Source organism: Uranotaenia lowii, chromosome 2, assembly GCF_029784155.1.
Source record: "Uranotaenia lowii strain MFRU-FL chromosome 2, ASM2978415v1, whole genome shotgun sequence".
In the NCBI taxonomy this organism is placed as follows: Eukaryota; Metazoa; Arthropoda; class Insecta; order Diptera; family Culicidae; genus Uranotaenia; species Uranotaenia lowii.
In genome coordinates, this window is record NC_073692.1 from 279600005 (window position 1) to 279621229 (window position 21225).

At 39.8% G+C, this 21225-nt stretch overlaps 1 protein-coding gene across 2 annotated transcripts; it reads right to left on the bottom strand.

Moving 5' to 3' along the window:
- Positions 1–13879: 13879 nt before the first annotated feature.
- LOC129744930 (uncharacterized) lies at positions 13880–20743 on the bottom strand. 2 transcript variants are annotated; one of them, XR_008737021.1, is made up of 2 exons: positions 14135–20743; positions 13880–14070 (listed from the first exon to the last, which is right to left on the bottom strand). XR_008737021.1 is itself a non-coding variant. In XM_055737692.1 (2 exons), exon 2 carries the CDS (start codon positions 20356–20358, stop codon positions 14365–14367), a length of 5994 nt encoding a protein of 1997 aa, XP_055593667.1. In that variant the 5' UTR covers positions 20359–20490; positions 20555–20743; the 3' UTR covers positions 13880–14364. The 2 variants fall into 2 exon arrangements, 1 of the variants encoding a protein (XP_055593667.1); XM_055737692.1 differs by having other exon boundaries at positions 13880–20490; positions 20555–20743.
- Positions 20744–21225: the final 482 nt, after the last annotated feature.

A 21225-nucleotide genomic window follows, 5' to 3' on the forward strand; every position in this document is an offset into this window, starting at 1 on the left:
GTGTTAAGTTAAGCAAACAATTGCAAAAATAACAACATCGATTTGGTTCTGAATCTGGATCCAGAATCTGAGATTTGAATTTGAGCTCTGAATTCAAATTCAGAACCCGAACGCTTATTATGAATTCCGAATCTGAATTTTATCTAATCTGAAATCTGCATCTAAAATCTGAATTTGAAATCTGAAAGTTAATCCTAAACCTAATTTTGAATCTGAATACTGAATCTAAATCTGAATCTGAAACTGAAAACTGTTTCTCAACAATTTCTTAATCACCTATTTTAGTTTCGCTTCATTTTTGGCTTTTTGAAAATGGTAAAAAAAAAACAAAATAGCTGGCTTTTATTTAGCTAATAAAGCAACCGATAAGCTATCCGTTCCAAACAATATTCACAAATCAAATTAAAAATATTCGTCGAAAAAATTCAAAGTATTGCATTTCGTAGTGAACGACCAATTTTATATTAGCAGTATTATAAGAGTGCTAACAATAAGTTGTTTCGGATCGAAACTGTACGAAAATAATAATCCCTTTGGAACTGGGGAAGATTTTGGTTGATTGATATTGGTAGAAATCAACAATATCTTTTAACAAACCTAATGAAAAAGAATTACACTAAGAACTGCTATTCTCATTGTATGACGTAACTAAAAATTCTTGTAAATTGACGTATCTAATATAAGCTGCAAATGTTTGGAACAATACATTCAACGTAGTTATAAAAAAAAACTACGTAATCTAAACGCACAAAAATATTTAAACTCTCAAATAAAATATTTAATTCTACACACTTAGCTGTAGTTTAGATGATTGTTACATTTCAAACCATCTGGACCAATAAAGGTAAAGTTGTATGAGACTGATAACAAATTACAGACAAACTGAAGAACCTCATGCGTGGCTTAATTGATTGAGATTTGAAGGAAATTCTCGACCTTAAAGTTGATTTCTTTCAAACTGTCATGATGAACAAGTGCCATAAAATTATGAAAAAGCTTTTTAAAATAAATCAATAATTAACATGTTTCTAATATATGATATGAGCCTACAGGGTTGAATAATTGTACTGAATCAAAGCAATCGAAAGATTCTTTTTAATTCAAGCACAGTATAAGAAAAGTTCATCTGAACTTACTTTTGAAATACCGGTATCTACCGGTATTTTAAAAGTAACTTACTTCCTTCTTCAGTAAGCGTTTTCGATTGAAATAGCGGTATCTGAGCGTTTCTTATACCGTGGTTTAATTAAAGGGAATCTTCCGGTTGCTTCGATTCAGAAGTTTATAATATTTTGTATTAATTTCACATATAATAAACTACTTACTAATAAGTGTTAGAAGAATTTTTCTTCTTTTTATGTTCTATGTATAATCTTTCTGTCCCGCGGTTCGGAATGCGTTGAACATAGAACTGTTGATTAAAATTCAATAAAACTTACCGTTTTAAACTGTATCAGCAAGTCGAAAACAACTGAAAGTTGACTGGTCTTTTTTGTTCCGGTTACCAATGGCTCAGTCTTAGACGAAGCGGTCCAGCATGCACTGCTTGATGTGGTGTAGAATTGGTACACGAGTTTCTCCAGCCACTGCCGTTTGTAATTGATACTTAATGCACTTTCGTTGATCAGGTTTAAGCCTTGGAATAATACACAGACCAAATCAGATTCAGATCGCGTGGATGCACTTTTCTATCCAAAAATGCGGCCGTAAGATTTTGCGCGAAAAAAACACGAAAACGAAAAACACGAAACAACACGATAAAATAAGTTTCTTTAAATTGAGTTTGAATTTCATGCTTGATAATGTAATGTTAAATGGTTTCATGTTATTAAAAACCCAAATCTAAATTCTTAAACCTTTTTGAGATTGCACGATACGTGCAATGTATGTGCTAATTTTACAATGCATCATACCGAGTGTTATATTAAATTAAATATTACATGAAATGTTAAGTTCATCTTTATCTTCCGATTATAAATCATCTTATTTTACTGCTGACATAAATATATGTTCACGTTGAAAAATTTAGAAATGATGTGTAACAACGGTTGGTTTGGTCGGTGCCACAAAATAATATCAACAAGCTTTAGCGAGCATAAAGCGGGCCACAGACTACACAACATTTGTACAAATGCGATGAAATTCGATGAAATTTTGTCACTGTGAGCACGATTTGCATAGTGTATGGCACTGCTTGAATGAGCGCCCAAGCAGTTGGAGTAAAATCGGTCGGGATCGAAATATTTTGTACAAATCATCCTCCCAGCCGGGGTGAAGAGGGTTTTTTTTGTTGCTGTTGCTGTTTTCGCCAGCAATCGTTTGTGTTCGCGTGAAATATGTTTGTATAGTGTGTGGGCGAGCATAGATCAAACAATCGTCGTGGAATTATCGAATTTGTACAGGCCATTTGTGTAGTCTATGGGCCGCTTAAGTGTTGATTAACTTCAATCGATAGGTGCCATTTTCTCCCCAAACATTAATAAAAGTTAGCGACTTACATTTGGTTCTGCTTAGATGCTTCGGCTCTCCGGTTGCATACCTTCCAGGCGTTTATTAGGTGCTGGCAGACCTTGCTTGAGCCTCGAACAATCCCTTCGCCGCACCGTATCATCCTCCCACATCGGGTGGGCTGTTACTTCCGCCGTTGAGTACGACAGACCTATCCAGTCCTCCACACTGCTTTCATGCATTGACACTGGACACCACCATGCAATTTTAGCACGCGTGATACAGCTGACAACAGCTGCAATTCCGCGCACTTCAGCGCGCCCGAAGGACGTTCGATGTTCCTGTCCATTTTGTGGACTTTCTCTGGTGCTCCATTCCCTTGTCATCTGTTGGCCAAGCGGTTGAGAGGGTATTTCCGCACCGGTGACCCCTTCTCGTACTCCGAACCACCGCATCGATCCTAGGGAAACGAAACTGTCCTCCTGCAGTTGGCTAATCCCACAAAAGGGACTTCGAAAAACGTCTTTGACCACCAGTAGACACGAAAAAAACCGGCAAATGTGTCCTCAGCTGATAAAAGGCGGTGGCCCTATTGGACTTCGGAAGGTTTTCGAACGACTCACCCCTTTAGATCGGCACGAACATGTGTCCTCCGGAAGAGGGCGCCGAAACTTGCTTTCCTTGGTTGGCTGCTTGTCCGCCGAAGCACTAGGTAGCGGCGTCTGAATGTGCTTTCAGCCAACAGGGAAGTGGCGAGTTGCCCTCTCAGATATCGGAACCGGAAGTGCACAAGGTCACTGGTGAATCTCGAGAGCTCAAAATAGGCCGATCAAAAAAGGGGTCCTGTCAGAAAAAGAGTTTCCGTTCAGGAATAAATATAAATTTGGTTCCAAGAAATACTCACGGTTTCAATCCCTTTTCTGTAGACTTTGGGCAATTGCCTGTCTGGCTGTTTTTTTTTTCAATTTCGAACAGCTTGTTACTGGTGGCCAATCGGTGGAGCACGGCTAGAAAATACCAACTGTTTAATTAGGTTATGCAGGTGGAGCTGCCAACTTAACAAGATTTGTTTTGTTGTTTTTATTTTCCTTTCCGCACGCCAGACTCCGTTTTCTCAAAGTCGATGCGATTTTCTATACCTTGATTTGTTTCGGTGTTATCTCCTTCTTGCTTCCCAAATAAAATAGCTTTCGCTCTAGCATGTATTCATGCTTTTGCTTGAAAGAGTGGGTGATTGAAGATGTTTGCAAATCTCGCGTAACATTTCAAAAGGGCAAATCTAGTACTTGATTCGATACGAGAAATACGAGAAACCACTTTTTGCTCATGAAAATCAAACAAAGTGGTGATTTTTTCGAAAAACTGTTTTTGTCAAAAATCGACTTTAAAATTTCAAAAATTACCAAAGAGGGGAAATTCGGATAATCGAAATTTTAATTTTGATGCTGAATGACTGAAATGCATTTGAAATTCAATTCATGCATTTGTGTATGTATGTATGTATGGTTCCCCCATCGGTAGCAAGGTCCAGCCTATGTCTGTGTGGCTTGGCCTTCGAACTGCTTCTCAGGCTTCCACGGCCGATGGTTCGTCGAGGGAAGGCATCCAGTCTTCAGAGACCTACAATGGTTGGCAATCCACTCCGCTTGCATTAGTCTCTTAAGATTAAACCCAGATGCATTCCCTCTGGAATATTTAGTTATAGGTTTATAGTAAGTTATATATGGAAACAAGTCTTACTTGTCGGCAACTATTATGGGATACGAACCCAAAAGTTTTTCTTGCCAATACCGGGAATCGAACCCAGTACGCCTGGGTTACCAGACTCGCGCCAGCCTATCCACTAGACCACATCAGCGCTAAAATTGGAATTCAAATCCGGCATTTGACTATAAATTCGGAACAGAATGATGATTTTTGAATTTTAACTGTGACTCTGAATTATAAGTCTGCATCTAATTGGAGTTTTGAATTTTCAATCCCGATTCTAAATTTTAAATATGAATTAAATTTTTAATATAAATTTTGATTCTGTCTGGCATCCTAATGCGTTTAACAGAGTAAAAAGCAAACAATTGCAGGAACCAAATTCAATTGTATTCTCAATCTAGATTCTGAACATGAGTTCTAAATCTGAATCCTGAATCTGTGTTCTGAATTTTGAATCTGAATACTGAAGCTGAATGTTGAATCTGAATTCCGAATCGGAATTCTGAATATGGGTTCTGAAAACTGCTTCGAAAATCTGAATTTGAATTCTGTATCAAAATCATAAATATGTATCTTATTTTAAATCTGAATACTGAATCTAAATTCTGATTCTGCAAACACATATTGCTTTCTTGAAGAATGTTTTCATCGCTTATGTCGGAATGTAAAGAAACCTTTAAGCTATACAAATTCAAAGAATAAACATATTTTTTGATTAGGAAAGAAAAATAGAACCCAAGATCTCGTATAACGTTAAGAAAAAGTTTTCTTTTCATGTACTAAGTAAAATATTTCTGCCCTGCGGTTCAGGATGCGTAAAGCATAAAACTTCTGATTAATATTGAAATAAACTTACCTTTTAGAACTATAATAGCAAGTAAAACTGCAAGTAAAAGTTGATTGTTCTTGTTCCGGTTACCTGTCACAGTCTTGGACGAAGCGGTCCAGCGTGCACCGATTGAAGTGTTCAAACTTTTCTGACTTCTGACTTTTAATTCGTCTCAGCCTTTAGCTTCACTGGCCAACAATTTGGTGCTGCCGATACATGCAATTTTGTAGTTTACAAAAAGCAAAAGAGATTAAAGAACATACCTCTCATTAAATCTTGTTTTCCGATTGGATTCTTTTCCACTTGAGTTGTGACGGCTATTCTCCTATCCGAGCAAGGCATGATGAAGGAAATAGTCCTACGTAACAGGTTGACGGTTGAAATTACCAGCAACGATTCCGGCACCAGGAAAAAAACTAAACGACACAATAATAGCGCGCGCATCTGACACATCTCTACACATCTGAGTTTGCGTTTTGACGTTGGCAGCAGTGATGCCAGATAAAGTTTTTAGTAATACAATGTTTTTAGTACTACTCGATGCATTGAATGTTGGATTTCGTACATATAACTGACGCAGTTCTCAATGAAAAATATTGTACATCTTCAACTGAATATATTGCTTGGCGCGACTTAAACTGCTAATGCTACGATGTCTAAATGACAATAAAAAAAACTGTTTTTACGAATTTAAGTGAAAATTAATTTAAAGATTTGGTAAACCCTAGTTGAAATGTTGAAATGTGAGTAATTCACAACCTAAATTATGTGAAAGAAGATCGAACCATAATTACGCGTTTTAGGCTCTAGTGAAGGTACTTTGTCGATGAAATCCTCAAACAGGTATCCTTTAATCGAAACGTTAAAATTAAAAGGCGAGTACGCCAGCTCTGTTAAAAAAAGGCGAGTACGCCAGCTAAGTTCTATCAGGCAAGTAAGCCAGCTCTGTTAAAATAAGGCGAGTACTCCAGCTAAGTTTAAAAAGACGAGTACGCCAGCTCTTAAAAAAGGCGAGTACGCCAGATAAGTTTTATCAGACGAGTACGCCAGCTCTGTTAAAAAAAAGGCGAGTACACCGACTAAGTACGCCAGCTTAGTTTAAAAAGGCGAGTACGCCAGCTAAGTTTTATCAGGCGAATACGCCAGCTCAATTAAAATAGGCCGAGTACGCCAGCCAAGTTGAAAAAAGAAGCTTATTTAAATCAGGCGAGTATGCCAGCTAAATTTAGAATCCGGCGAGTACGCCGGCTTAGTTTAATCAGACGATTCTGCCAGTCTTGTTTCGAATCAGGCCAGTACGCCACCCAAAGTCTTTTTTCCACCTTCGTTTGGATCATAAAGCTTACACTCATATATAGAACATGTGCCGATACGCAGAGTAAGATTCCTGTTCGAATCAGACGAGTAATTCAATTTGAATTAACAATCGTCATAGGCGAGTGCGCCAGCTCGTATAAAGGTATCAGTCTGACAAGTAACATTTGTCTTGGTTGCAATCCAAAATTAGACAGCTACGTCAACTAATATAAAATTCATAGAAGATTATTGTTTATTAAGTCTTAAGGATATGCGTAGATTCTACCTCTAGCCTATATCAAATAACAAGGCAGCTGGTAAAGTTTTTTTTTTTGTCCACAACCATGTCTAATAGGACTTATAAGATAGCTAGTGATGAAAATAATACCAATCGAAATAAACGAAATTAAGAATAGATTGACAGATTAATACATTTAAAATTTTTTATGACAGACCAATTTCGAAAACATAAATAATCAAATAACCATTCAAGGGTCTAACGCAAGCCTACAAGCAAATAAACTTACCGTGCAATAAGCAGATGGAAATATGCTTCGAGTTCAGGTTAAGAATCAAAAGATCGATCCTATCTTAGTACGTAACAAAAACGGTAGTTGCCTGGAGTCCTTATTAATTCAAGTGAAGCGCTGAACTACGTGTATGATGGAGGCAGCGTTAAGGTGTTTTTACAAAATCCTATAATGGCATAAATAATGCCACTTGTGCCTGATTCGCTAGCATTTTTGGTGCCGTGTTCGAGTTGTTAATCCTCCGTTTTCGGGTTAGAGAAATTCGATTTGCTTAATACGTAGGTACGCATTAACACTCTGCTGTATCAGTTTAAACCTTAAAAACAAACAATTAATTAAAAAAAAATGAAATGAAAGTGGGTAAATCAACTCGATTTGTTACATTTGTAATCACGGAATGGTGCAGTTCGAAGAGTTGTTACAGCTGAGTCCTTCGAGCGCAGAATTGAGCATTCCTTTTCGATTCAGGAATAGCAGGGGGAACCTTGGTTTATCATGCCTCCTTGCGGTCCAGTGCTGCACGGAATGATGTTGCAAACTTGGAGGGTTGAGTGCTTGGGATTTTACTACAGGGACCGATAGGTTTTTTTCTTGGATTGGGGCAAGCCAATATGTGGATACTGAACGAACCGACAGTGGTTGCATATTGGAAAAACATTGTGGTGCAGCTGAGTTCAGTTTCCTGGTCATACTTCGCACAGGTGCGGTGCAGCCGCCTTGTGGTTGTTTGGCGTACAGATGAACAGAGCTCTGCTGATTTTGTGGAGAAACTGGACATACTCCGCGCTGTGTGTGGCATGCCTGAGGTGCTGTGTGAGCGAGGAACGGCAGTCCAGTGTGATGCACGGTTGATTGTTATTGCGCCCACAAGGGGAAGGACCACTGGATCGTTAACGGCAGAAGTTGCTGAGCTGCTGGAACCATAGATCGGTGAGTGCATCGCAGGGCTCGTTGGGGGCCTTCTGATTGATCGTAGTCCCAAAAGTTTCAAGTATCTTGTCGGCATTCAGTTCAGTTGTTTCTGTGGCTTTCCCGGTTGCTGGTGGATGTGTTGTGGCAAACGCGGACAATTTTGACGAAAGATGAATCTGTTTAGTGATGCAGGACTTTGATGTTTTCTTCAAAACGTAAACACGTTACATACGTTACTCTCGAATATGCACGCTCAGCCAAGTGAACATTTAAAACAAACAAATTAATGCTGAACGTTACTCTCGAATATGCACGATCAGAAAAAGTTAACAACGAACGAGTAACAAGATTGGCACTTTAAAATTTTTTGGCAACTACGCAAATTTGTGAGCACGCAAATAAAAAAAAGCAAAGAGCTTGAATGAGCGCCCAAACGGTTGGAGTAAAATCCGTCGGGATAGAAATATTTTGTAAAAAACATCTTCCCAGCCGGGGTGGAGATGTTTTTTGTTTGTTGCTTTTGCTGTTTTCGCCAGCAATCGTTTGTGTTCGCGTGAAAAATGTTTGTATAGTGTGTGGGCGAGCATAGATCAAACAATCGTCGTGGAATCATCGAATTTATACAGGCCATTTGTGTAGTCTATGGCCCGCTTTAGTGGCTATAGGGAGTTATAAACTGTTCCTCGACTTACAAGGGGCTGCCCAATGTAGCACCGGTGTAATAGTAATGATTGCCTGAGTTTATATGTTAATCAGATGCAGTGTTATATCAGCATCCCACATCCCCCTTCCACTCTCATTGAAAAAAAAGTTGTATTTTCATAATTTCACTATAGTAGAAAATACTGACGACACTTTAGAAAAATAACATCGAAAAAAAAATATTAACCCTTACCTCCTTATCAAATGTGTTACTTGCTTCTAAGCTCAGTCCCAACAGTATTTACCCTAATTCCGGGTTATTTTATTTTATCGTGCACATACGATGTAAACAAAGGGAAAACAAAACGACAGTGAAAATTCTATAGATTACATACTGTATTCGAGAGCAGGTTAACAATTTCCGGACGGCCAAAAATCAGCAAAAATAACGTGAAAAGCCCATCCGAAAAGCTGGTTCATTAGTCTCAAATTGCACCTGGAGGACCATTATGCGAGCATTGGTGCTACATTATCCCACTGAACACAAATCAAAGGAGCACTACGGAGAAAACTTCTTATCAAGAACGTATGAAAATCAGTAAAGTGTTTTAGATTATGTACTCATAGATTTCATTTTGCTCAGGATGGCTTCCAATCTACAAAATCATTTCCGATTTCGGGTCCTGAAGACATCCTTGCTGCGACAGTTATTCGGTGGCTATGGCATTCACAAAATCGACATTTTTCAACCTGTACATCAGCTGGCATTTTTCAGCTTCCCTTCAGGATTGAACAAATCGAAAGAACGCTTTCTATCTCTTGCTGGTCAAGGACGACGTCGTCGAAGGAGGTCCTGGTCCCATCCCGTCCAAGACTTACAAAGGCTCACAAGAAATTATGAATGATGTTCTCATTTTGAAGTCGGAAGACAAAGTAGGAGCCCTCGAAGTTCACCATGTCAACTGCGTGTCAACTGGAGTGGCTCGCGATCGCACAGCATTGCCAATGAACTTCGCAACCTCCTCGCTGTGGCTGCCGAGTTTGAAAAAATGCAAACGGAGACCGCCAAGCAATTCGTAAAGGATCCAATCAATTTTTTTCTGCTGACACTACAGTTTTCTGCTGTTGTACAAACGCAGAATGCTGCTGATAAGGAGAAGAGATCCTCGGATGGATGAGGATATGGGACTCAGGCTGCTCGTGAAAATAAAAAAAAACAAGTTTTTTTTAACGCCCACCTTTGTGGATGAACGGCATTTTAACTTTCTGTGGCGCAGCAAAACACCCACTGAATGCACTGGCGATATCATCGATCCCGACGCGAAGCCTGTTAAAATTGTTCTATGTTCCCTAATCAAACATTGAGGATTCGTGTGTGAATTGCTAACGCAAAAGTCTGCTGACTTAATCGTGAAGTGTTTATTAATATAACGTGTATGTAAGGTTTTATTGAAAAACTTCAATCAATAATAACTGCCGACCATTGGCAATCAAAGAATGTATGCTAAATGTTAAAATGTGTTCTCATGCTTTTAAAATTTTACCTTCACACTGTGTGCAACGCAAATTGTTAGTTCTCTCTTTTACAGGCGTTCCAAGTTTTCTTCTACGTGGAAATAACGTTAACTATTATTATGTCTTCTGAATTACCGAATGAGACTCCAATGGAAAATGATCAAGCTTAGAAAACCACGTTAGCATAAACAATTTGTTCCTTCTTTGTACAATCTGAGGTTCATATCGAAGCTGATATCCGCGACAGATGCTTACTTTCCAAGGTTGTGCTTCTATTTCACATAACTTTTTGATACATTATTTTCAAAAATCCATAATTGAATCCATAGTAATATTCGAACTTCCACTTAAACTTCACAGAAAAACAGTAACTACCGAGAGATACCTTGAGTGTTTCGGGCCAATGTACTCAGCACCTCGTTGGTGAACATGTAGCGTCAAGCATTTGCGACTCAGCAAGCTGTTAAAAGGAGTCTTTAAGGTTAGAACTTTGCTATATTCATCAGTACAACCGAAACTATTTGGACTAGATCCAGTCATGTTTGGTTTGGGCATTTTAAGTCTAAGTGATATCAATACACAAAAATAAAGAATTTAGTACTAAATAATAAAATTATTTAGCTTTAACAAATATTATACGTACATAAATCACAATAATTGAACTCAAATACCATATTTCAAATATTTACATACATGAATGACTTAAATTTTGAAAGCAACCAGTTCAAATTTGGGAAGGTATGTTACCTACAAAATTATTCTTTCTTTATCTGGTGTTAGGCTCCCGCCAGCATCTCATTCAGCAGAGATCTAGTCGTTTCTTTACTGCCTGCAGACAGCCTGCCTAGCCACGCCAAATCGTGACGCGGCATCCTGAACTCTCATCAACCTGTGAATCCCTGGCAGCGTGATCACGCATCAATCGTCTTCACGGCACCATTGAGCATCCACCCGGACCGCATCCAGTTGGAACATTCTAATGCTTTCTATTTTACCTCCGTTAGGAGTTGTTAGCAAGCCACAACAACACAGTCAGACACACCTGTTCTAACTGCGCGGTCGTCGGCCGCACCAAAAATGAGCCTCAACTGTAACCACCATTGCCACCAGCCACCCGAAGCCTAGTAAGTATTAACTAGGGAAAGGAGTAGCAGTGGCAATTTTCGGCCATACAGCGGACCAGGGGCGAACGAGCATCATTCACCCCGACGAGACTAGAGATTTACAGATCTACAGACTATATGACAACATGTTGCATAAGTGATCGCTGTACAGTTTCAGTTTACTGCCCGCAACATTGCCGACATACGCGAGCATGTGATATCTGTCCGAAACATTATAAATCCGGACTGCAAAGCTTGATTGAGACTTGCGAGACGTACAAAGTAGCTTCTCTATCCCCGCGAGCTTAAAGCTCCGTTCATCAAAACCTGTTATAGATTGGGCAACTGATATTGACACAAAATTAAAATAAGTAATCTATTGAAATTATCAACGGATTCGATTAGATTACACAATTTAAAAGTCATATGAATCGGTGGGGTGCATCAGGTGGATCAGAGGGGTGCAAGTGCCTAAATAATAGTTTCGAGAAAACGCGCTTCAAAGTTGTGAAGGTGCTCGAGTTTTCATTCAATCGAGCAATTCGAGCAGTTTTAATTCAATCAAACAAGTGTTAAAAAAATATAAAAAAATCTGAGTTTTTCACCGTTCATTGAAACATGAGGAATCGTTAGGTATACTTATGTACTCGAAATTGATGATTTTGACACTTGCATCCCTTTGATCTTGAGGGTCTCAATTATTCTGTTTTGTATCAGAATTTTGTACATGTTCAATCTTAAACCAGAATATGAATTCACAACTGTGAATGCCAATTACAAAATCAGATTTGAATCTCTAATTTTAATATTATTTTGAACTAAATGATGATTTTTTAATTTGAACAGTGATTCTGAATTGTGAGTCTGCATTTAAATTTTAATTCTATTCAGATGCTGGTTTTTTAATCCAAATTATGAATTATAAAATGTAAATTGAATTCGTTTTCCGCGTATGGATTTGAATCCGTTCACAATGTTAAATTAAGCGAACAATTGGAGATATCAAAATTTGAATGGTAATGTAATGTAATGTAATGGTATGAGTAATTGATACTAAATATGTTCACTTGAAATTCTTTGTTGTTTGATGATTAGTGTCATCATATTGAAAAAAAAAATTTAAACAAATGAATTTACCATGAAACACCGCAAGTGATTTATTAGGACCGCTAGTTGACTAGCAGGAGGTATGGCACTGCTTCATTTAGCACACAAACGGTTTGAATAAAATCGGACCGGATCGAAATATTTTGTACAAACCACCCTCTGTGCCATGGTGTATGGTGCTGTTTGTACAAAATTCAGGCAATTTACTCAGCCCCAGCCGGGGTGGAGGTGGTTTTTTGTTGTTGCTTATGCTGTTGCTGTTATCGCCAGCCATCGTTTGTGTCCGCGCGAAATACGTTTGTATCGTGTGTGGGCGAGCATACATCAAACCATCGTGTTGAAATCATCGAATTTGCACACGCCATTTATGTTGTCTATGGCCCGCTTCTGGCATGGTGTATGGTGCTGTTTGTACAAACTTTAGGCGATTTACTCAGCTCCAGCCGGGGTGGAGGTGTTTTTTTTTTTTTGTTGCTGGTACTGTTTTCGTCAGCAATCGTTTGTGTTCGCGCGAATTATTTTGTATCGTGTGTTGGCTAGCATAGAATCAAGCAATCGTCGAGCAATCATCAGATTTTATACAAATGTGGTGTAGTCTATCACCCGTGTTGCGGTGTAGTTCCATATCTGGATAGCTTATTTTCAGCACCCGTACGATTGTTATCTAGAAACAATCAAGTAAAACCATTATTTTTATTCACATTTTATAAATAATTCAACCTTTTTTTGTAGCATTTAAATAGCTATGTTTGGGAAGCCGACAATTTGAAGAAAAATTAGGTGTTAGTTTAGGAGAATAAATATATCCTAAATTAGATTTTGTTGGGCATATTATTTTCATCGGTTATGATCAGTTATTATAAGATTTAAATAAATTTTAATTTCAAGCTTATCATCATTTGAACACATCTACTTCAAAATAAGACATTTCGATGAGTCTTGAATGGTAACAAATTTAAATATTTTAAAAGGAAGTTAAAAAATTACTCACCTGCACTTATCATTAGCGCTTGCGATGTATCATTTAGAACGCTTATGCAGCTTATGCATAGAGTCGGCTGCTAAATCCTGTTCCGTAGTTTAACTCTTGGGATATATCCAGAAAATTCATTGGATGTACTGCTGCCAATCTCACTACTCTGGCAGGTATGGAATCTTCGGCTCGATGTTGAACTTATTGTTGCTCAGAAACAGCTAGTCTCCTTTCTCCATTAGATTAAAGGTGGTTAATAACTACATTTTTCCGACCGACATCTGGTGGTAAGTGAAGGTATCCGGCCTCTGAGAGCGTCTTAAAACGAATGGGTGTTCGCTCACCACCGCTTATGCACACATCTGAAGCATACAGCTCTTTCGTCAATTTATGGAAAATAGAATAGGTTTCAATCAATAGATTTAGTCATAAAATATAATATGTAAAAGATACCCACCAAAGAAAATGTTACCATCATCAAATGTCCTTGCACATGCACCTTCGATGATTATTTGTTGGCCTAGAAATGACAAAAAAAATTTTTTAATTGATTGATAATGGTTGGAATAATTGCTAACTTACCCCTTGAAATCGCTGATTGCAGCGTCGGTAGCTCGTAACTGAAAACCGTTAAGTGTCGGTCTCCATTTTGAGCAACACAGCCTTGCGTTGGCCATAATAATTCACCACTCGTCCTTGGTGACGGTCACGGTGATTGTTCTTCGATTGGAAACGGCACCAAGCACAAATCCACGGCATGTTACGCATGATGCCTGTTGATGTGGGAAGGATTCTTCTAGTCAAACTCGTTTGTTTCTGATGGTAGAGTTGCTTCAAAGCTATATTTAGAAAATATAAAATTACTATATACATAATAAATATCAAATGATATTGAACTTACATTCTAGTTTTCCTCCTCTAAATTTACATCAACAAATCTTCTTCAATATTGTTTCCTGGATTTTCGTTTAGACAGTTTCCAAAGTTTTCTCCTAATGTGTTAACCTGTAAGTTTGACATTATAGATTTATAGCCAAGTATGCTTCAAACTCCCAGTCGCAATACTTACAATCAAGTTAAACACAAACTGCTACACTAAACTTAAACTGCCTAACAATTAATAACTTCTTTTCAAATTCAAATTGTTATCACAAAATGGCTTCCTTTCCTGGCTTCCTGTCGCTACTAACTGGCGGTTAATTTTCACTCTGCATCGCGCTCTTCTCCAGTCGATAGTGCAGTCTGCGCAGCACTTCCCAACGAGGGGTCTCTCGATGTAACATACCCCTCCCCGTAACACTAGTTCTTTGGAACAGTTTTACCATTCTGCACATCCAATACTGCTAGCTTGACCACTGGGCGATCCAAAATACCCTTTGCTGTCTGCACCTTGGCTCGGCGAACATGCCCAGATGTAGTTTTCATGACTTGTATTACACGTCCTCTTTGCCAATCGTTTCTTTTGCCTTCATTAACGACCAGTACAAGGTCTCCAACCTCCAAAGCTTTTACCTCATGAAACCATTTCGTTCTGCGAGTAATAATTGGGAGGTACTCCTTAACCCATCGTCTCCAAAAGTGATCGACTAAGCATTGAGCTTGATTAAAGCTGTTCCTTAGAGCAGAACTTTCAACCGTAAAACTTTTTGGCGGCTGTTTGATTCCATTAGAATTCAATAGTAAGAAATGGTTGGGTGTTATTGCTTCCTGATCCTCCGTGTCCAGCGATACAAACGTTAATGGTCGAGAGTTAACTATCGATTCTGCTTCTGCTAGAACTGTTGACAAAACTTCATCATTGGGCTTTCGATATTGTGACATTGCTTCTAGTGCTGTTTTCACTGAACGCACCATTCGCTCCCATGCTCCGCCCATGTGGGGAGCATCTGGCGGATTGAACTTCCAAGCGGTATCTGTATTGGTGAACGTTTCAGCCAAATCTTTGTTTCTCTCCTTCTCCTTCTCGAGGTCATTCGCTGTTCCCTTGAAATTAGTCCCGTTATCCGAGTAAAACACCAAGGGCGTTCCTCGACGCGCTATGAATCGCCTGATAGCCATCTTGCAGGACTCAGTCGACAAAGAAGAAGTTACTTCAAGATGGACTGCTCGTATCGTTAAACAAGTGAATAAAGCAATCCACCTTTTTTCGGTTCGTCTTCCCACTTTTACGAGTAACGGTCCAAAATAATCAATCCCAACAAAACTAAATGGTTTGTAATCCGGAGTCAATCGTACCGCTGGGAGATTTGCCATTTTTGGAGGTATGGGTCTTGACTTGTACGACTTGCACCACATACAATCACGAATCACTCTATCCAATGCTGCTCGTAAACTTATAATGTGAAAACGCTGCCTTACTTCATTCACAATTGTTTCTCGGTTCGCATGTAAATAACGACGATGGTACCAATCCAATAGTAGTGACGTTACCCTATGGTCCTTGGGCAATATAATAGGCCTTTTAAAATCTTCAGATAAAGACGGTCCCGCATCCATTCGTCCTTCCAAACGCAACACACCTGTATTGTCCACTATTGGAGAAAGTCTGTATAGCGGGCTTGATTTTTCAATTCTTTGAAATGGAAATCCATCGCGGTTACGGGTCAGCACAGTTAATTCATCAGGAAATTTACTTCGTTGTACCCATGTCCATATTGTTACTTCCGCTGATCTTAATTCTTCGTTCGTTAGAGGACAGTTCAATGGAGTGATTTTTTGACACGTTCGCACGAAATTCTCAACATATCTATGCACGTATCCCACAGTGCGGTGCAAACGTTCCCATTTAGAAAAATTGGTCCAAACTATCATCTCATCCCTAGGTAGTTGGTGAATTAAGCACGAACGAAGTTCTTCTTCCGTACCAGCTATTTCAACTTTCGACTTAGGCCAATTTTGTTCAGGTTCCATAAGAAAATCTGGTCCTTTAAACCAACGGCTTTCGTGATCGAATGATGGTCCTTTACCCCACTTTGTCGCGTCATCCGCAATATTGAGTTTGGATGGGACCCATCGCCATTCCTCGACTTCAGACTTATTTAAAATTTCGCCAATTCGAAATGAAACGAACTGTCTGTACTTCCGGCTGTCCGATCGAATCCAAGCAAGGACTGTATAAGAATCTGTCCAAAAAACTCTTTTTGAAATAATCCAACTATGACTCGAAACTATAGTTTTTGATAACCTGGTACCCAGTAAGGCAGCTTCTAGTTCACCACGAGGAATAGACAACGAATTTAACGGTGCCACTTTGGTTTTTCCGGACACCAACGCTAAATACACCTTGCCATTTACAACCGCACGAAAATAAGCAACCGCTGCATACGCTTGTTCGCTGGCATCGGTAAAAACGTGTAATTCAATTTCAGTGTTTTGGTTTCTTACAGGAAAATAACAACGATTCACTTTGACGTTGTCCAGCTGACCAAACAGACGGGTCCAATCCATCCATCGTTGGAAAATTTCATCTGGTATCGCTTCGTCCCAACCAATCCGACTTCTCCAGATATCTTGAATAAGAATTTTCCCGTGGACTACAAAGAACGACACGAGTCCCAGCGGATCAAAAACGCTCATAACGCATTGTAAAACCTGTCGCTTCGTTGGTACTTTGTTGGTCATCATAAATTCATTCAGTTCAGGTCGGAGAACCTTGGAAAATGTGAAATGATCTTCAGAAGGTAGCCAAACCATACCAAGAACTCGTTCAATATTAGACGGTGTGCCGATCTTTTCAATTTGAAGGCTCTTCTGCTCCAAAGTGATTTCTTCACCAATGCCACGAAGCACTTCGGGTCGATTGGAAATCCAGTTTCTTATATTAAATCCAGCTGCTGCATGGATTTCCTTTATTTGCAGTGCCAATTGTATAGCCTCCTCAACCGTATCGCAGCTCACAAGACAGTCGTCCACATAATGTCCATTTTGAATAGCTAATGCCGCTTTGGGGTACAAACTTGCAAAGTCCTCCGCATTCCGATTCTTCACAAATTGTGCCGAACAGGGGGAACAAGTGGACCCAAAAGTTGCAACGTCCATCACAAACACAGTTACGTCCTCGAACGGCTGATCTCTCCATACGAATCGTTGGGCTTGCTTATCCGCGTCACAAATCCTTATTCGGTGAAACATCTGTTCGATGTCACCAACGATTGCCACTCTATGTTGCCGAAAATTGCTCAAAACTGTTGTCAACGACGTAAGAAGATCAGGTCCTTTTAGTAACATCGAATTCAGACTGATGCCGTCAACCTCTGCTGAAGCGTCCCAAATAAGGCGAACTTTTCCGGGCTTTCTAGGATGAACCACGACTCCAAGTGGTAGATACCAAATTCTCTTCGAGTCAGTATTCTGGAGTTCGGCTAGAGTTGCTTTATGTGCGTATCCTTTAATCTGGTATTCCTGTATCTGTTTCCTAACAGCATCGTACAAGTTATCATCCTTTTTCAATTTTCTTTCCAGACATTTAAGCCTACAAAGTGCCATTTTGAAACTGGAAGGAAAAACGAAGTCCTCATACCGCCATAAAAGTCCGGTCTCGAATGCGCCATCAACACGACGTGTAGTTTTCTCCAGAATAGAACGAGCCCGCTTATCCTCTTCAGACTCTGGGATTTCGATTCCGATACCAGTTGACTCTACCTTAAAATACTGCTTAACCAATTCATGAAGACTTTCTCCTTGATTGCAGTTACATTGTTTAACCAAATGGACGTTGACAACCGTGTTTCCTCCTGGGCAGCCTCCATAAATCGACCAACCTAATCGTGACAAAACAGCTATTGGTTGGCTTAACGTGTTTCCTTCAACTGCTTTCATAGGAACCAACAGATGAACGTTGTCAATTCCGATTAAAATTCGTGGAATGATTTTTGAATAGTCTTCAACAGGCACACATCGCAAATGTGGAAATTTGTCGAACAATTCACGGACCTTTAAGGATTGCTGTGGAAGGACAAGTTTTGAAACTGAATGGACATTTAACATCGGATACTTATGCCCATCTTGACCGGAGATTTTCAATTCTGCTCGACGAGATTTAGCTTCGATGCGCGATACATTATCTGTCCATAATAAGCATAATGGGTCGGCGACGCCAATTGTTCCCAATTCCTCGAAAAGTGCGTTGTCCATTAACGTTACAGCCGAACCTTCATCCAACATAGCGAACGTCTTGATAGACCTATTTTTACCATGAACAGTCACGGGAACGATCCTAAACAACGTAGGCATCTGTACTGAATGATGGTTTAACACCGCTTGTGTACCTGGTGCCACCACGTTCGTCTGCTGCTGTTTAGTAGTATTGTGTAGAAGCTTATGATGTAGTTTCTGGCATCCGTTTTGGTTACATCGTCGTTTGCTAGGGCATAACCATTTTCCATCAATTTTGCCATGCTGTCCAAAGCACGTTCGGCACCACTTCAATTTATGAACCACTTTCCATCGTTCGTCGACTGGTAAGAGTTTGAACCAATCACAAGCATCTGCTTCATGCTCCCCGTTCTGACATTGTGTGCAAATACTATCATCATAATCTCCTACCATCGACTCACTATCTCGTGATTGGGTCAGAGAAGTTTCATGGAAGTTCACAAACATTCTATCACGCTGTTTTGATTCGGATTTAGATCCCCTGGATTCTGGCACTACGTGCAAAACAACCGAGCTTGCTTCCATTACTGTTCGTTCCATGAATTTCCCAAAGTCATTCAGATTCACTGTCGACAGACCTGAACGATAACGTGCCCAATCCATTTTGTTGGCAACTGGTAGTTTATCAATGAGTTCCTGTAGCAATAATGGGTTTGAAAGATGATCGCCTTGTTCCGTGGCAATCATGTGAGCGCACATATTTTTGACTGCCATGCCAAAGGTGATCAGCATATCTAACCTTTCGGGTTTGGGTGCCGGCGTATCACGAACTTTCTTAATTAATGAGTAAAGAATTAGTTCTGGCTTACCGAATAGTATCTGTAGGGAGCTGATGATGGACGGTACTGATGAAGGAGACAGTAGGAGACTACGAACCGAATCCAGAGCGATGCCTTTCAAGCTTCTTTGCAGCCTTGCTAAGTTTTCAACGTCTGTATATCCGCATACTTCAGTCGTCATTACATAATGATTGTAAAAGATAGGCCATTCCTCAGCGTTACCCCAAAATAACGGCAGATCCTTAGGCATAACTTGTCGGGCTGCAATTTGCTCCGGCAAAAGCATATTTCTTGTTGGTTTTGTGTACAATTCTCTTGGAAGAGTTTCACACCCACGAATCGGCGGGATTTCCATAAAAGTGGTTTTTAGTGACTCACGACTTGTACTGAGAATTCCATAGTCCTCACGTTTCGGTACGGTGGGCTCAAAAGGAATCACCCCTTCACTTGCTTCTTGCGCTAGTCGAAAATCTGTTTTCCTTTGCACGTTCAATTTTGGGGTTGACTTTCCGGTTGGGTTTACAAGTCCGTTAGTAGGAAGCGTATAATAGTTAGAAGCGCAACTTGTATTTTCGGCAGAATTTTGGAAGCATACGTTAGTTTGAAACTGTTTCTCAATTTGCGCAATTTTGATGGATTGAATTTGGTTTTCCAACATTGTGGCAGCCACCAGCTTCTCCTGAACTGGGTCGACATCACACACACTATCGTTTTCCTTCAACCAATCCTCAACTTTGCTTCGGCTTTCCAGACTACGAACGCTTATTCGACTAGCATTGCTGGATTGTTCCTCCAATTGCTGCTCCAAAGAATGCTTGCTCTGCAGATATTCCAAAGCTTCACGATCCTCTTCCTTCTGTAACTGCTCCTCCTCTTCCAGTAGCGTCCGGCGTTTCTCCTGTAGTTTCCGCTTTGCCTGATTTTGTTGATCCCGCAGCTGCTTTTCTTCTTCTAACTGCTGCAGTTTCAGAGCTAGCGCTTCCGATCGTCGGCTTGTTGTCGAAGTTCCTTTTTTGAGTGATCTTGTATCCGAGCGCTTCTCCGCTAGACATTTAGGACACACATAGTCGAGTTTCTTTGCTTCCGCCTCATTTGCAGCACCTCCACAGGCATAATGAACCCAGGCTAAGCAGTTCCGGCATTGCATCATATCTTCCCGACTATCCGGAAGAGGGCAGATTACGCAACTGAAAACTTCCGTTTGAGCTGGTTGTTTTATTTTGCGCGACATTTTCACGTTGCAAATAGAATCTTTGAAGATTGTTGATGTGGGAAGGATTCTTCTAGTCAAACTCGTTTGTTTCTGATGGTAGAGTTGCTTCAAAGCTATATTTAGAAAATATAAAATTACTATATACATAATAAATATCAAATGATATTGAACTTACATTCTAGTTTTCCTCCTCTAAATTTACATCAACAAATCTTCTTCAATATTGTTTCCTGGATTTTCGTTTAGACAGTTTCCAAAGTTTTCTCCTAATGTGTTAACCTGTAAGTTTGACATTATAGATTTATAGCCAAGTATGCTTCAAACTCCCAGTCGCAATACTTACAATCAAGTTAAACACAAACTGCTACACTAAACTTAAACTGCCTAACAATTAATAACTTCTTTTCAAATTCAAATTGTTATCACAAAATGGCTTCCTTTCCTGGCTTCCTGTCGCTACTAACTGGCGGTTAATTTTCACTCTGCATCGCGCTCTTCTCCAGTCGATAGTGCAGTCTGCGCAGCACTTCCCAACGAGGGGTCTCTCGATGTAACAATGCCGAAGTTTTTGACCGTCTTGATCAACAAACCAGCACCGCGTGCCACAGTTGCCAAATTTTTCGAAAAGGACTCCGGCGCTGCTCAAAACACAAAATATAAGGTGGAGGGATATTTGTAATAAATACTGGGTACTTACGGCAAGCGTGGAACATCAGGATTTGCGATAAAGGTTCTCAGATGCAGTTTCTTAGTTGGATTTCGATCATTAGCCATCGGAATTTGCTGTATACTTCCTCGGTTTCCGCAATTGAAGCTTCGGTCAGCATGAAGTAAAATCAAACTGGACTGCGCTCTTCCCCGGTTGTAGAATGGTTTCCATTCCGGTGAATCTTGGATAATCGTATCAGCTTTTAACACCATGGATGTTCCCTCGCACTGTGCTTGTTCAAGGCGGGTGTCTCGCCACGCCTTAGTGGCTGTCCAAGTGTCCAGCCACACTGTGCAATGCAAAAC